The sequence below is a fragment of the Hypanus sabinus genome, chromosome 4 (genome assembly GCF_030144855.1).
Source record: "Hypanus sabinus isolate sHypSab1 chromosome 4, sHypSab1.hap1, whole genome shotgun sequence".
Lineage (NCBI taxonomy): Eukaryota > Metazoa > Chordata > Chondrichthyes > Myliobatiformes > Dasyatidae > Hypanus > Hypanus sabinus.
In genome coordinates this window covers 21,569,156-21,586,317 of record NC_082709.1, presented here as the reverse complement: position 1 = coordinate 21,586,317, position 17,162 = coordinate 21,569,156, and the positions used below count along the sequence as shown (strand labels likewise).

Sequence of the window (17,162 nt, the reverse complement as noted above, 5' to 3'; positions counted from 1 at the left end):
GAATACTTAATTCTCTAATCTTCTATGGCATTTCCTCAAGGAGGTTGTCCAATCTACATGAGAAAGTGAGGGGATACTTTCCCATTCTAACTGGCATGGGAGTGGGGGCTAATGCACAGGATCAAATAAGCTACAGAGAGCTGTAAACTTGGTCAGGTCCATCATGGGCACTAGTCTCTATGGTGTCCATGACATCTTCAAGGAGCAATATCTCAAAAAGGGACCCCCAGCACCAAGGTCATGCCTTGTTCTCATGCCTACCATCAGGAAGGAGGTACAGAAGCCTGAAGGCATTCACTCAACGATTCAGGAACAGCTTCTTCCCCTCTGCCATTTGATTTATGAATAGACATTGAACCCATGAACACTACCTCACTACTTTTTAATTTCAATAATATTATATATGCACACACATCCCTGTAATTCACAATTTTTTCCATTGTGCATTGCATTGTACAGCCGCTGCTAAGTTAACAAATTTCATGATGACATTAAACCTGATTCTGATTCACGTGTAAAATTGTAGGTACAAGACTACATTTCCACTATGTTTGAGAGTCAGAGTCATTTTATCATCAACTGTATGACATCATAGTAATTAAGTTCACATCACACTTTAAGGTAGTCAAATTTTATTGTGCATGCATAAGAACACCCATTTTCACAGACTTCTTTTTTTAAAAAAAAGCAGCAAATAATAGATTATGTGTACTGGATATTTTCCATAAAAGGAGGCGTCTAGTTCTCAAAGCATTGCATCTGTTTTGAGATATCAGAAGATGGTATCAGATAAGTCTGTCTTCCTGCAGCAGTTTTTAAGATTCCAAAGCAAATTATCTCAAATGCAATTCAGACAAAATAACTAAGAAATTTCCCAAAACAGCACAAGCGTGTAAAAGGGAAACAGTAAAAAGGACTTAACCTTGATTTGCAGTTGGTCTAACACTTTTAACGTGGACATCTCATCATAGTCTTCAAAGGTTTGCTCAATATCATGGCTTAGATTATTGTAGATCTACAAAATGGGTGTGGGGGTGGGGCGATTCAGAAGAAAGGGAAACAGAATATGTTACATTCGATGAAAGATATATTTCTTATTTAAAGATGGCACAGATGTATAGAATTTATCAGAAAAATAGAATGAGATTAGGTAGAGTCAAACAAAATGTGCAGCTTATACAAAGTGCTTACCTGGCTCCTGAGGATATATGTAGACACTTCAACAGATATTTCCACAAGAAAAACCAGAATCATCAGAATCAGAAACTGAGGAAGAAAACACAATGCAATGTAAACATGTCACATATGTTGCACCGACACTACATTCTTGAGATTCAAGGTCTGTTTTTGAAGGTATAATGGCACAAGTCAAAGACTTAGATTTCAATCATATTAGTTTATGCTGGGGTCACACACGGGCCAGGCAAAGAGTTTATTCCAAATTTATTTTGATTGCCTTTGAATGAGACTAGTTACTACTAAATTTGTGTAGCAACATAAATTATTTCATTTAATTCTGAATGAACAATGAGCAATTGCAGAGCTCAGAACAGAAACTGAGGCACTACAGCTAACAGCGCAAAATGAGCATTGGATGCATTATAGGTTAATATTCATGCTTCCATGTATATATCTTGCAGCAGTTGTTATAATATCTTATGTAGTTTTCAGCATGAACAGTTCTTAAACTTGCTTGTCCATCTTCATGAAGGTATAAATACAGTTCCTTGTTTGTGGAGTCTGAAGCTTTTGCAAAGATCTTCATCTATTCCTCTTTTTTAAAAAAAAAAGTGAACTGGCCACACACAGAATTTGATTATGATCAGTTTGTAGGAGCACAGTCTCAAATCAGTGGGTGATTGTTAAATAAAAGCAGATAAGATGCTCTGGACGACAAGCCAAATCAAGAAGAAAGTACATTTCCAGGAGTGTTTCTAATCAACATTGCCTTTGTAATGTGTTGAATGGATTACTTACATATGTGTTTAAAAAAGGAATTAAATTAATATAGAAAATTCTAAACTGAGATATTTAGATGTGAACTAATACACATTTCTGACAACTGCAATCAACTGTTGAAATTTGTATCCAAATCATAAACAAGGGATGCACAATAATATTCAGCAAATGTGTTTGCACTTCTTGGAAAATTATTGAACGGTTTGCATTCAAAAGTCTCCAGGTGGTACAGTTTGAAAATTTATCAAATCACAAGATGTTGAGTGTCAACAGTAAAGACAAGCTTCCTGAGAAATACATCAATGCTCAATGCAATGGGAATATCTCATGAACAGCAATATACATTCACTATTTGAATTGTGCCTCCCTTTACTTACCCTGACAAAGGAAAAAATGTTTTAATAATTCAGGCAAAATGCTCGTCTTTCTGTTTAATGAATGGTTAAGATGAGAGTGTGGAAGAACAACACACTGACAACACCTTTCAGTGTCTAACCGTCTAACCAGCCTAGGCTCAGCTATTTTCCTGGTTAAGGCAACTTTCAATGCAAAATAATAGCAAACTACCAGCTGGCAGAAAAATTTTTATCAGGTTTGTTTAACATAGACATGGACTGCAGCCAAATTCAAAGCTCAATGCCAATTCTTTTTACTTTATAATAAGTTCCCAGCTGTTTCTGGTAAATTGCAATAGACAGGCTGCACAAGTTTGTTAATAGCACTTTTATGGGGAGAACACAAAACAAGTTTCAAAAGCAGTTTATAGCTCTGAGTGAGCTTTACCTATTATGCCTGTCAGAAATAGTTAAAATGTAGTAATAACTCCAGTTATGAAGGCATGCCAATTTAAAATACTTTTTTTTTAAAAAACTTGAAAGCGTGCTTCTCTTGACTTTTCCCATCTCTGGTTGCCCAAGCCTAGATTCCTCCACTCCCCTCACCCAGCCCTACTTTACTCCCTCTGAACGTGCAGCACTCCACTCACTGTGCACCAGTCCCGAATCCATCAAGCCTGCAATGAGGGTGACGTGAAGGTCAGACACACTAACTTTACCTTGGAGAGGTCAGATGGCCATTCTCAGACACCACTCCTTTCCTGAAGAGGTCTCACCGAACTTCCAAAGACACCAAAGCTTGTTTCCTACAGCTATCCAGCTTCACGACAGAACTCAGGCGTGATATCCCACCTGCCCCTACACTACATCCGTTAAATGGTCTTTTCTGTTCTCCTTGTTCTGTTGATGATTATTTTGTCTGTTCACATGTTCTAATTGAAGTTTGATTTTTGACGTTGATGCATGTGACTGTTCTGCCAATCATTGATTGCTCATGGCCGTTGCACTATTGTCTTGCAAACTTTTGGTGCTATTGTGTGCGATGCAATAGTATTGTCCTGTGTTTTATGCTTGGCACCAAACCATAGTCAATTCCAGATCATGGCCATACCAATAAACACCAGGCTACTGGTCCCAAGACCATTACATCTGGACATCTCCCCTCCACAGCCTCCAACCTTATAGTGCTCCAAGTCCCTACCTCCATCTCTTACCCACAACCAGGACTGACCTGGTAGACAGAATGTTTCTGTTTTTTGCTGCTCCCGCTGAACTTCTCTCTTCATATCTTATCTCTATGCTGTTTCCACTGTCTAGTCCATTCCCACCTGCATCTCCTAAACCTCACCCAATCCGCTCAGGTCCTCCACAATTTTGATAACTTCCACTTCCCTGCCCCCAACTATCTCAACCTTACCATGAATCCATTCTTTATACACCTCCATCCACAAGATTTAGGAGCAGAAGTAGGCCATTCGGGCCATCGAGTCTGCTCTGCCATTCAATCATGGGGTGATCCACTTCATCCAATCATCCCCACCCCTGCTTTCACCTCATACCCTTTAATGCCTTGGCTAATCAAGGAACTATCTATCTCTGCCGTGAATACACCCAATGACTTGGCCTCCATAGACAGTCATGGCAACAAATTCCACAGATTTACCACCCTCTGACTGAAGCAATTTCTCTGCATCTCAGTTCTAAAAGGATGTCCTTCAATCCTGAAGTCGTGCCCTCTTGTCTTAGAATCCCATACCATGGGAATTAACTTTGTCATAGCTAATCTTTTCAGGCCTTTTAACATTCGGAATGTTTCTATGAGATACCCCCTCATTCTCCTGAACTCCAGGGAATACAGCCCAAGAGCTGCCAGACGTTCCTCACATGGTAACCCTTTCATTCCTGGAATCATGCTCGTGAATCTTTTCTGAACCGTCTCCAATGTCAGTATATCCTTTCTAAAATAAGGAGCCCAAAGCCTAGCCCCTTCCCACCCAGACAAGAGGAAGATCTTGGTACACACCAGCCCTACCCCATAACCAAACAAATGATCGGTCTTGGGACAGTCTACTTTTTACCCCAGAATGAAGACCCAACCAATTCTCCACAGCCTTGTAGAACTTGTTGTCCCTCTTACTTCCTAATTTCATTCCTCCTACTTTGTAGTAATCAAAGATGTAGCACTTACTTGGCCCCAGCAAAACCTGTCCTTTTATTGGTCATGTGAAGCAAACTTACTCTGGCTCCAATACCCAATACATCCACACCCCAAATGCACACACAAACACAATGCATTGTGCAGAACATTTTAAATCACCCTTGCCATCTGCTGCCCTCAGCCCAACCAGATTCAAACTCACTCATTTCTGACACTCCTCTTCAATCTCTGGATCTCAGTCCCCATCTCAAGTGACAAACTAGTCAGTGATATGTAACAGACTCTCACAGCTACCTTGACCACATCTCCTCCTACCAGCTCCTGTAAGAGGCAGGCCCCTCAATTCCCTCGCTGCATGCTCCCAAGATAGAGCAGTTGCCCTGGTCCTGCCCACTAACTAGCCTCTGCATACAGTACAGCATTTCATTCTTCATTTCCACCAGCTTCACCTGGATCCCACCATGCCACCTTACATCCCACCCCCCCCCCCCCTCCCCATTGCTTTCGACAGAGACCACAATCTCCATGATTCTCTGGTCTGCTCATTTCTTCCCCTACATTCTTCTGTTCCTGGACACTTCCCCTGCAATCATAGGAAGTACAACACTTGTCCCTGTGCCTTCTCTCTCTCCACCATCCAGGACCTAAACAGTCACAGACACCTCCAACCTTGTCAGTTGCATTTAGTGCTCTCAATGTGACCTTGTCCTCACTAGAGGAACCACACAAGGTCTGGGTGACCATTCTGCAGAGCATCTATGTTTAATTCACAAAGGCCTTCTTGCATTTTTGGTTGCATGTCACTTAAACTTCCTTTCAAATGTCAACCCGTTGGGAGGTTAATTGGTCATTGTAAACTGTCCCATGATCAGGCTTGGGTTGATTGGTGAGTTGCTGTGTGGTATGGTTCAAAGGGACAATTCCACAATGGATCTCAATAAATAAGACCCATAGGTCATCAGCCTTCTCCAATGGCACAGCAAGGCCAAACACAAACTAGAATAACTACTCCACTTCTCCCTGGTTATCACACATCCCAATGGCATAGCATTGAATCTTCTAGTTTCCATTTCCCCCTTGCACCTTTTGCACTCTCATCAGTGCCCCCAGAGCTTTTCCGCCTTGGTTCACCTTTTCCATTCCCCTCCCATCATTAAGCAGACATCACCACTACTTTCCACCATCAAATTCTGGTTCCATCTTCCCACTATCCCCTCTTCTGGTTCTACTTAGTTTTCAAGGTTCTGTCCCATCCTAACCCTCCCCCCCCCCTTTATGTTGACTACATTCCATCCACACTCTCAGATCATAACCCTGAATTAGGAATGAAATATTGACCACCCCTTTGCCACCTCAGATTCTGCTTGACCCAATGAGTTCCTTCAGAACACCCACACAAAATGCTGGAGGAACTCAGCAGGCCATGCAGCGTCCATGGAAAAAAGTACATTCAACGTTTTGGGCCAAACCCATTCTGAAGGACTGTAGAAAAAAAGCTGAGGAGCAGATTTGAAAGGTGGGGCAGTGGGGGAGGGTGGGGAGAGGAGACACGCTGAGCGATAGGTGGAAGGGAAGGGATGGAGGGATGAAGCAAAGAGCTAGGAAGTTGATTGGTAAAAGAGACTGAAGTCCATGGAAGAAAGAAAAAAGGAGGGTGTAGGAGCAGCAGAGGGAGGCAATAGGCAGGCAAGGAGATAACATGAGAAGGAAAAGTGGATGGGAAGTGGTGGGGGGGCATTACTGGAATTTTGAAGAAATCAATGTTTATGCCATTAGGTTGGAGGCTACCCAAACAAATACAAGGTATTGTTCCTCCAACCCGAGTGTGGATTTATCATGATAGTGGAGGAGCTACCACACCTTATATTGTTTGGGTAGCCTCCAACCCGACGGCACGAACATTGATTTCTCAAACTTCCAGTAATGCCTCCCCCCACCTCCATTTCCCATCTGCTTTTCCTTCTCTCATGTTATCTCCGTGCCTGCTCATTGCCTCCCTCTTCTTTTTCTTTCATGACCTTCTGTCTTTCACCAATCAACTGCCCAGCTCCTAGCTTCATCCCTCTCCCTCCAAGTTTCATCCATCACCTGGCATTTCTCTCTCCACTCCCCCCACCACCTTTCAAATTTACTCCTCAGCTTTCTTTCCTTCAGTCCAGCCAAAGGGTTTCTGATAGAAACGTCGACAGTGCATTTTTCCCCATAGATGCTGCCTGGCCAGCTGAGTTCCTTCAGCATTTTGTGTGTTGCTCAGATTTCCAGCATCTGCAGATTCTCCCTTGTTAGGGAGCTCCTCCAGAAGTTTATTTTGATATTCTCCAGATTCTAAAAATCTACCACTTCTCATGTTTCCAACTTGGAGCAAGTTTGATCATTCCAAATCACGCACCAAGACACTTGTCGTCCCACGAATTTCAGATAGCACAACTGAAGTCATCATCCTGCACTAGAAAGACTTGCAGTACGGACTTACTTCTCATAGTGGGAATATTTAAAACCATTTATTGGTGGGAAGGAGGACTTGAATTTAGTTTAGTCAACTTTTGATAAAATGTTTTGTACTATTAAATAAAGATTTTTTTTAAAAAATTACCACTTTTATCACCAAAACGTTTTCCTTCCAAATGGAGCCAATCCCCAAGACAGCCATGAAAAATATGACAACACCAAGAATAATGAGCACAGCAGGGACTTCTGAAATCCGTTTTTCAACCAGCAAAGAGAGTGGATATAGGTTCAGATGGATTGTAGCACCTATCCACACAATTTCAACACCAAACACCTGGGAGAGAAAACATTTTTAGATCAGTTGTGTACAAGGTTTACATAGTGCTATCAAAGTTATGGAGAGTAGACACACATCACATCACCAAGTCAAGAATAGGCAGAAATTAAAAAGGGGATGTTTAAAAATCCACATCACAAGATAAGACACTGATGTAATACCAGTCCAACAATACATGTTTTGCATCTCAGGACTGAATTCAGGTCTAGAAACCTGGAAAAAAATATAGAATGAGTGTGGAATTTGGTTAGAAACATAGAAAACCTAAAGCATAATACAGGCCCTTCAGCCCACAAAGCTGTGACAAACATGTCCTTACCTCAGAAATTATATAGGGTTACCCATAGCCCTCTATTTTTCCAAGCTCCATGTACCTATCCAGGAGTCTCTTAAAAGACTATCGCTTCCGCCTCCACCACTATTGCCAGCAGCCCATTCCACGCACTCACCACTCCCTGTGTAAAAAAAAAACTTATCCCTGACATCTCCTCTGTACCTATTTCCAAACACCTTAAAACTGTTCCCTCTCATGTTAGCCATTTCAGCCCTGGGAAAAAGCCTCTGACTATCCACACGATTAACGCCTCTCATCATCTTATACGCTATCAGGTCACCTCTCATCCTCCGTCACTCAAAGGAGGAAAGGCCAAGTTCACTCAAACTATTCTCATAAGGCATGCTCCCCAATCCAGGAAACATGCTTGTAAATCTCCTCTGTACCCTTTCTATGGTTTACACATCCTTCCTGTAGTGAGGCGACCAGAACTGAGCACAGTACTCCAAGTGGGGTCTGACCAGGGTCCTATATAGCTGCAACATTACCTCTCGGCTCTTAAACTCAATCCCACGATTGATGAAGACAAATGCACAGTATGCCTTCTTAACCACAGAGTCAACCTGCACAGCAGCTTTGAGTGACCTATGGACTTGGACCCCAAGATCCTTCGGATCCTCCACACTGCCAATAGTCTTACACTATATTCTGCCATCATATTTAACCTACCAAAATGAACCACTTCACACTTAACTGGGTTGAACTCCATCTGCCACTTCTCAGCCTAGTTTTGCATCCTAGCAATGTCCCACTGTAACTTCTAACAGCCCTCCACACTATTCACAACACCCCCAACCTTTGCGTCATCAGCAGATTTACGAACCCATCCCTCCACTTCCTCATTCAGGTCATTTATTTTAAAAAAAAATCACAAAGAGTAGGGGTCCCAGAACAGATCCCAGAGGCACACCGCTGGTCACAAACCTCCATGCAGAATATGACCTTTCAACAACTACTCTTTGCCTTCTGTGGGCAAGCCAGTTCTGGATCCACAAAGCAATGTACCCTTGGATCCCATGCCTCCTTACTTTCTCAATAAGTCTTGCATGGGGTATCTTATCAAATGCCTCACTGAAATCCATATACACTACATCTACTGCTCTTTCTTCATCAATGTATTTAGTCACATCCTCAAAAAATTCGATCAGACTCGTAAGGCACAACCTGCCTTTGACAAAGCCATGCTGACTATTCCTTGTCATATTATGCCTCTCCAAATGTACATAAATCCTGCCTGTCAGGATCTTCTCCATCAACTTACCAACCACTGAAGTAAGAATTACTAGGCTATAATTTCCTGGGCTATCTCTACTCCCTTTCTTGAATAAAGGAAAAACATCCTCAACCCGCCAATCCTCCAGAACCTCTCCCATCCCCATTGATGATGCAAAGATCATCGCCAGAAGCTCAGCAATCTCCTCCCTTGCCTCCCACAGTAGCCTGGGGTACATCTTGTCTGGTACCAGCAACTTATCTAACTTGATGCTTTCTAAAAGCTCCAGCACATACATCTTCTTTCTTAATATCTGCATGCTCAAGCTTTTCAGTCCGCTGTAAGTCATCCCTACAATTGCCAAGATCCTTTTCCATAGTGAATACTGAAGCAAAGTATTCATTAAGTACCACTTCCAGTTCCATACACTGTTTCCTACTGTCACACTTGATTGGTCCCATTCTCTTATATCTTATCCTCTTGTTCAAGCATGCTCCACCATTCAATGCTAATCCTCTAATTTTGGATATCTCCCTCTTTAACCTGTCAGGTTAAGCTACCTCTACAGATATTGCACAATACTAATTCACTTCAGGCCCTTCCTGCCACAACCTGCAACTACAATTTGTGGCTATTGATAGAGATGTTGTTAGGGATTCCTGAAACTAATTAGAACCCCAAGAGGAAGCTTAGTTACCAAGACTTAGCAACAAGCCATGTTCCCTCATTGAAAGGGGCAAAAAGGAAATAATCAATCTGTATTGCACTTCAGAAAATTGCATTTCCTTCTCTGAATCAATCCCACAGGTCTTCCCTCTTTGAGGAAAGATTGAAGGAGATTAAAGTGATACTTTACAGAAGTGCTAAACCACAATAAATTCGCTGTCAATTCAAAAGAAGATTCCGCCCAACGACCGACCGGGTCAAACTATAAACAGAGTTTCACGTTTGGGGACTTAAAGCACCACCCAAGGTTTTTATGAAATGCAGGAATGTACACGTTTTATCACAAGGACCATGCACACTGAAGGGGTGACGTGCTGACTGGGCATAATCGGAGGAACAGAGAGCTCAGAATCTGAACCATATTTTTCTGCAAAGGGTTTCTCAGTTTGCTAGCGAGATTCCCCCAAGGTACAATGGCTCGGAAAGGATTCGTTACTGACTCTCCAGGTAGCATGAAGAGATTTCAGGGTAGGAAGGGGGCACGTTATTACCGATTCTGAGGGAAACTCCTACTCCGCTAACTTACGCTGATCTGACAATCACGAGCAAAGAAAAAAAATGAAAATTTTATGAACAGCTGCCTGTATCAACAACAACTCAGATTAAATGCTTACAATTACACAAATCCACCTAAACTATCGTCATGTGAAACTCCTTTAACTAAATCATTTGAGATTTTAAATTAGGCATGTTAACTATTCAAGTAGAATGAGGACTGAAAATGCAGACAACAAAAATACCAGAAAGAGGAGGTTAAGAACAAACAGCACGATTTTAAGCATCATTCCTCTGTTGCCTGACGCGCAATAAGATTTTACAAGCCAATGCAAACTTCGCTGCCTTTTTCAATTCACCCAGTTCTCTCCCCCGCCCCTAATTAACCCTGCCTCCTGAACATCTAAAGTAGGTCAGTGATACAAATAGGTTAATTAACTGCATTAAAAACACTGGCACTATTCAGCAAGTCAGCTCGTATATGTACGAAGAGAAGCTTCATTAAAGACCCTCCATCACCAGTGGGAATGTGAGAGAAGAAAGGTTGGAGACATTCAGCAGGTCAGTGAACCTTACCATTTCTGAAGAGTTTTCACCTAAAACACTAACTCTTTCTCTTCCCATAAAAACGGCCTTGGCTACTGAGTGTTTCCAGCGTTTCTTTTTTAATTTTCGACTTCTCGCATCAGCAGTAGCTTTGATTTTTTATTTAATTTATTATAAACTGCTTTTCACACAATAAGCTGAGATTTCCTTTCCAATTTAGTACATTTAATCAATTACGCCTCTGCTTTTCTGCGTCCTACTAAAATATGTTGAAGAGAAGTAAGTAATGTCATTGGATCCTGTCGAATACAAATACTTTTAGTAACATCTTCCTTCATACCTGCTTCTTTGGCGATGTGAGAAGGGTGTTGTGAACGAGACTCACTCACGTCACGCTGCATCCGCAAAGCAAACAGCATTATGAAGGACCCCACGCAACCCTCATACAAACTCTTCTCCCTCCCGCCGTCTGGGAAAAGGCTCCTAAGCATTCGGGCTCTCACGACCAGACTATGTAACAGTTTCTTCCCCCCCAAGCCATCGGACTCCTCAATACCCAGAGCCTGGACTGACACCAACTTGCTGCTCTCTACTGTGCCTATTGTCCTGTTTATTATTTATTGTAATGCCTGCACTGTTTTGTGCACTTTATGCAGTCCTGGGTAGGTCTGTAGTCTAGTGTAGTCTTTTTCTGTGTTGTTTTTATGTAGTTCAGTCTAGTTTTTGTACTGTTTCATGTAGCACCATGGTCCTGAAAAACATTGACTGGTTTTCACTGTACCAGCAGTTATGATCAGAATGACAATAAAAAGTGACTTCCATCCGTCACCTTGGTGCTCCCATCATTTTAACACCTTCACAATGCCTCTCTTCCAATTTCTCCTCTCCTTTATTTTACCCTTTGCAACTTCCTCTTTTCTGATCTTCTCTCCTCCCCCTTGTTTTGTAGAGTACATACTTCAGTAGACCCGTGCACTTAAAGCATTAAGATGTTATTACTTCCCATTACGCTGCTGGCATTTAGGGCAGCAATGAAGGTCCTCCATCTCTGGCGGTGTTCAGGGCTTCCTTCATCATGTCAGCAGCTTCCTCCCGGTTTTCACAACTGTCAGTCATGCAGGTCTCAGGCAGAGACTGAGACACACCATCACACTCAGATCCAGAAGGATTCGTCATTGCTGTTTCCATAATAATTTTGTTTTACCAGTCAGGGTTGTTGGCCCTGAGCTGAGCCCCTGAGCGTGGAGGACCAGTGGACCAGTGGACCACTCTGGCCTTTACCCTTTGACCTGTTTGGTATAGGTGACTCTACCAAGAACCAAAACGTGAAGCCCTGACTCCAGCCAACACAGCTCTCCTGTTCATTGAGGCATGCAACCCTCCAGACAACGATAAGAGACAAAATTGTAGTCCGCTTGGAGGACTAAGTTGCATGATATACTTTATTTCCACTTTCTCTAAAGCTGACTTTAAATTCCCTGAGTTGACAGTTGATGTAATATTTGCACATTATACTTTGGTAGATTGTGTAACTGATGAATAGGGAGGGGGAAGAGATGGAATGCCTTCTATTGTACTGTGCAATGATATTACAAGTTAGATGGTCCCTCAAGATTGAGGATAACTTCCTTCAATCCCAGGCCTGTGTTACGAACCCCGTAACTGGGTCACTTACCAGCAAAGATAGAGAGGTCCGTTGAAGTCTGATGGTACTATTTTTAACAGTATTTATTAGTAAAAATACACAAAAATAATATCAATGCAAACATACAGATAAGATACGTCATCAATACTAAATCTAAAAGTGCGGGTATAATAATAATCAATAAGAAATAAGCTCTATCGTTGTCTAGGGGATAATGTATTGTCCGATGGAAATATAAAAGTTACTCAGTTCATTCAGGCTGCAGCCTTTGGTTGGAGTCGAGAGAGAGATTTTAGAAACTTGCCAGCTTTTCCTTTTTATCATGTCGATCCTTCGAGAGTTCCATTGGTGTAGCTGGTCACGTGTGGCCACTCCTTTTGCTAAGCCATTCTTCCGTGGTAAGGCCCCTATTCCCAGGCAAGGGAAAAGGACGCACGCGAGCCCCACCGGCTGTCGCTATTAAACGCTGTCACGGGATTTCTAGCGTTTCTCCTGGTGCATCTAAAGGGGTTGTTCCCCAGACCCTCTTTTATCCTTACTCACGGGGTCTCAGATGTCAATCAGGTTGGGATGATGTAATCCCTCAACCAGCCCACTCAGGTCATTCCCTGAGGGCTTCAATGAATAGTACAGTACTCAATACACAATTCTGTCTCCAAGAGTCAATGGCCGTTATCCGTGGCTTTGTATCGCTGAGGCCAGGACACACATTCCAAACCCTTGTGGATTTTGCGTGTCTCTCTCTCATTTTCTGGGTCCCAGACCCGAATTAATAGCGATCTTGCGATTCTTGAAAAGGAGGGGGCTACTTTGTACCCTTCGGCCCCTCAGAGTTGTGGCACATTTGTAACATCCCCTTCCTTCAAAGCGTTTTTACCATCGGTGAAAACGAAGTAACACAGAGTCTTGCAGGATTTTAGAATCTAACACAATACAAAAGTTTTTTTCCACTACAGAGTAATACAGTTATACATTCAATTCAGCATCTAAACAGTTAACAATTACATTGTCACTTCCTTTAATATCTGTACTTCTTGTACCTTAAATTCTTGTAGCATCAGACTTCAATTTGCTAACCACCTATTTTTATTCCTTTTCTTCAGCAAACAAAAACTAAAGAGTTGTGATCTTAGCTTACATGTATACTACAAAAGTTCATGCAAATACTAATCTTTGTTACTTTCAAACTTAACAGTCAATCTTCCATGGGGGTTGTTTTTATTATTCACATGCTTTGTCGAAATCCCTTACAACCGGATCTTGCTATTTAAAATGGCCGCCCGTCAACCCTCGCCCCTTTTCCAGTTAACTTCCACGTGGAGAGCTTGTGCACAATGGCGAAATAGGCTTTCGCCCACTCCTTTCATAGGAGTTATTTTATCAACAATGTGTTCCAAACCTAGACCTTTTTCCGAATCTCCACACAATTCTTTAAGTTTAAGCAAGTTGCTAGTTTTCTCTTCAGGACCCTTCATGCTATTAGTTTTCAATTTAAGATCTGCAAGCGATCCTTTGTTCAAACAGCATTTCAAATTCTGCTTTTTCACACCACACTCTTGAATAACAATAGCGTGTGGGGCACCTTTACATTCCAACTCAACCTGTAATTGATTCGCAGGCACCGCATTACCAAGCCACTGTCTCTGTAGCCTGGTTGCTGCTTCTGACATCAATCCAGACTTTAAATTTTCTTCATTCAATTTTGGAACTACACTTTTCCCTTTTCATTCAATAATAATACTCACCTCACCACCTTTTATCTCCTCGCTAACTTTTAACACACCTTCGAGCACAAACAACTGAGAATTCTCACTTCCCACTATTACTAAGGTTAACCCTTTTTTCACTGAACCAAGTCCATCTGACCCACAAGCACTGAATTCCTTTTCAACTGAATCAAATAACTCGGACTTTTTCTGAGCTCCTTTACTAGGTTCATTACCACGTTCATCCACATCTTGAACACACTCAAACGGGACATTTGCCTCTTCCAGGCTTTCAATACCCGTACCCTTTTCAAATTCTAAATTCCCCTGATCCTCCCAGCTACTCTCTGGGCAACTCTCTTCCGGAGTAAACTCAACACCGTGGGCTGTAACAACCTCATCTGCCAACCCAGCAGACTTCAAGGTAATGGCATCCTTTTCATCTAGGACTGCCCTCATTTCATTATTGGGAACACATTTAGAATTTTCAACTTCTTCAAACAGTTCTGCCAAACCAGACAGATCATCCATGTCCAACTCTGGACCTTTTAACAGCCTTATCTGTTTCTTATCTTTACTCTGTGCCTCTAAGTTTTCTCCTGGCTAAGGGCAGGACTACCTCTTCTCCCTTACTCTTTTCCACTTTCCTATTCTCCGTTTTACCACCCTCTTGGTACAGGGTTGGTAAAAACGTCTCGGCCAAATTGATACTGGCTGGATTTAAACTGCTCTCTGTCTCAGCTGCCTTTCTCAACAGGCTGCGAGTGATCGCGCATGCGGGATAGATCTTGGAATCTAGGGGTGGGACTCCAACACTCACTGGTTTGCTCGTCAGCTTCATTGCTGACCAAACCTTACCACCGGCTAAATCGTTACCAAGAAGGACATCCGCATCAGTTCTCGGGAATTCTGATCGCACCCCTATTTCAACTGGTCCAGATACCAGCTCACAATTTATAATGATCCTATGCAAGGGCACCGCTTCTGTTCCTTTTCCTATTCCTTTCAAAGCTACCGTTCCCGTCTTGCGACCAAAATCCAGTACCTTACTGCTAATCAATGACAGTTCAGCTCCCATGTCTCTCCAGAACTGGTGTGTCTCCCTCTCTCACAGACACGGTTCCTTTTGACATACATGTCTCAGACCCTTCTCGTACTCTGTCTACCTGGGGCTCTCTTGTCGATTTTCTGATTACCACAGCACATCCTATAGGGACTGCTGCTTTCCATTTTCCTGTCTCCTTCCTCGGAGCAAGGCACTTAGATGCAATATGTCCCCCCCCCCTTTCCACAATTAAAATGAGTCAAGCCAGGAACTCTCCTGCTGTCTTGCCTCTCCTCCTCAATCTTACCACTAGCTCCCAGTGGGACCTCTGCCTCAGACGGTGGGCTTTCTCTACCGTTCCCACGGTCTCTCTGGTAACTTTTATTTGAGGAAAACTGTCTTGTGGGTTAGGGCATATTCATCTGCGAACCTAGCAAATTCGGAGATGGACTTATTTGGCTTCTCATTCAAATACATCCGGATATCATCTGAAACACAACCTTTAAATTCCTCAATCAGAATTAACTCCCTGAGATGCCAAAAATCTTCTTCCACTATTTCTGCTGCACACCAACGATCCAAGAGCACACCCTTCTCATAGGCAAACTCGGTATACGTCTGATTCCACCCTTTCTTTAGATTTCTGAAGTTTTGTCTATAGGCTTCAGGTACCAATTCATAGGTCCGAAGAATGACCTCCTTTACTTTCTCATAATTCTCTGACTCTTCCTCCTCCATGGACAACACCGCATATGCCCGTTGTGCCTTCCCTTTTAACACACTTTGTAACAATGCCACCCATTGCTCTTTGGGCCACTTCTGATTCACTGCCACCTTTTCAAAATTCAAGAAATAACTAGCAACATCCGTTTCCTCAAACGGAGGTGCTAACCTCAACTCCCGACTAACATTAAACCGCTCCTCTCGTTCTGACCCTTGAACTCTTCGCTCTTGCCTTAACTTCTCCATATCCAAGTCATGTTGCCTCTGTTTCTCTTTTTCAGATGCTTCCAGCTGTTTTAACTGAATTTCATGTTCCCTTTGTTTCTCAGCTCTTTCCTGCTCTTTCTCCTTTATGGCTTTCTCCTTCTCTTTCTCGGCCCTTTTTCTTTTTCAGCTGCTTTAATTTAATTTCATGTTCCAACCTTAATTTCTCCAACTCTAACTGAGCCATCCCACTGGCTGGTGCCTTTTCAGGGGTATTTTCCAATACCTCAGCAGAAAACACACTCTTCACAATATAATACTGAGTTATGGCCCTCCACACCTCCTGCTTTTTCATTGACAACCTCACCTCTGCGAGGCTTAGTCCTTTTGCAATATTTATCAATTCCGACTTTGTGGCCACCTCTAGCGCCTCCAGAGTCTGGTTTTCTCTAAATTCATCCACGTCCATCTTTGCTGGTTTCCCATCTGGTTACCCATGCAACCAGACCCAAGTTTGGACTTACAAGCCCAATTCACTGGCCCTCCAATTTGGTATCAAATCCCGGACGAGCCCCCACATTGTTACGAACCCTGTAACTGGGTCACTTACCAGCAAAGATAGAGAGGTCCATTGAAGTCTGATGGTACTATTTTTAACAGTATTTATTAGTAAAAATACACAAATAATATCAATGCAAACATACAGATAATATACATTGTCAATACTAAATCTAAAAGTGCGGGTATAATAATAATCAATAAGAAATAAGCTCTATTGTTGTCTAGGGGATAATGTATTGTCCGATGGAAATATAAAAGTTACTCAGTTCATTCAGGCTGCAGTCTTTGGTTGGAGTCGAGAGAGAGATTTTAGAAACTTGCCAGCTTTTCCTTTTTATCATGTCGATCCTTCGAGAGTTCAGTTGGTGTAGCTGGTCACGTGTGGCCACTCCTTTTGCTAAGCCATTCTTCCATGGTAAGGCCCCAATTCCCAGGCAAGGGAAAAGGACGCACACGAGCCCTCCACTGGCTGTCACTATTAAATGCTGTCACGGGATTTCTAGCGTTTCTCCTGGTGCGTCTAAAGGGGTTGTTCCCCAGACCCTCTTTTATCCTTACTCACGGGGTCTCGGATATCAATCAGGTTGGGATGATGCAATCCCTCAACCAGCCCACTCTGGTCATTCCCTGAGGGCTTCAATGAATAGTACAGTACTCAATACACAATTCCGTCTCCAAGAGACAATGGCCGTTATCCGTGGCTTTGTATCGCTGAGGCCAGGACACA

The 17,162-nt window shown here is 42.5% G+C and overlaps 1 protein-coding gene across 1 annotated transcript in view; it reads right to left on the bottom strand.

Moving 5' to 3' along the window:
• Nucleotides 1-17,162, bottom strand: part of LOC132392430 (tetraspanin-6-like) — a 119,814-nt gene that overhangs the window by 14,247 nt on the left and 88,405 nt on the right. Inside the window, exons 5-7 of the mRNA XM_059966254.1 lie at nucleotides 7,046-7,234; nucleotides 1,192-1,266; nucleotides 923-1,015 (exon numbers count right to left, since the gene is read on the bottom strand). Coding sequence (XP_059822237.1) covers nucleotides 923-1,015; nucleotides 1,192-1,266; nucleotides 7,046-7,234 — 357 coding nt within the window. The remainder of the gene's footprint in view (nucleotides 1-922; nucleotides 1,016-1,191; nucleotides 1,267-7,045; nucleotides 7,235-17,162) is intronic.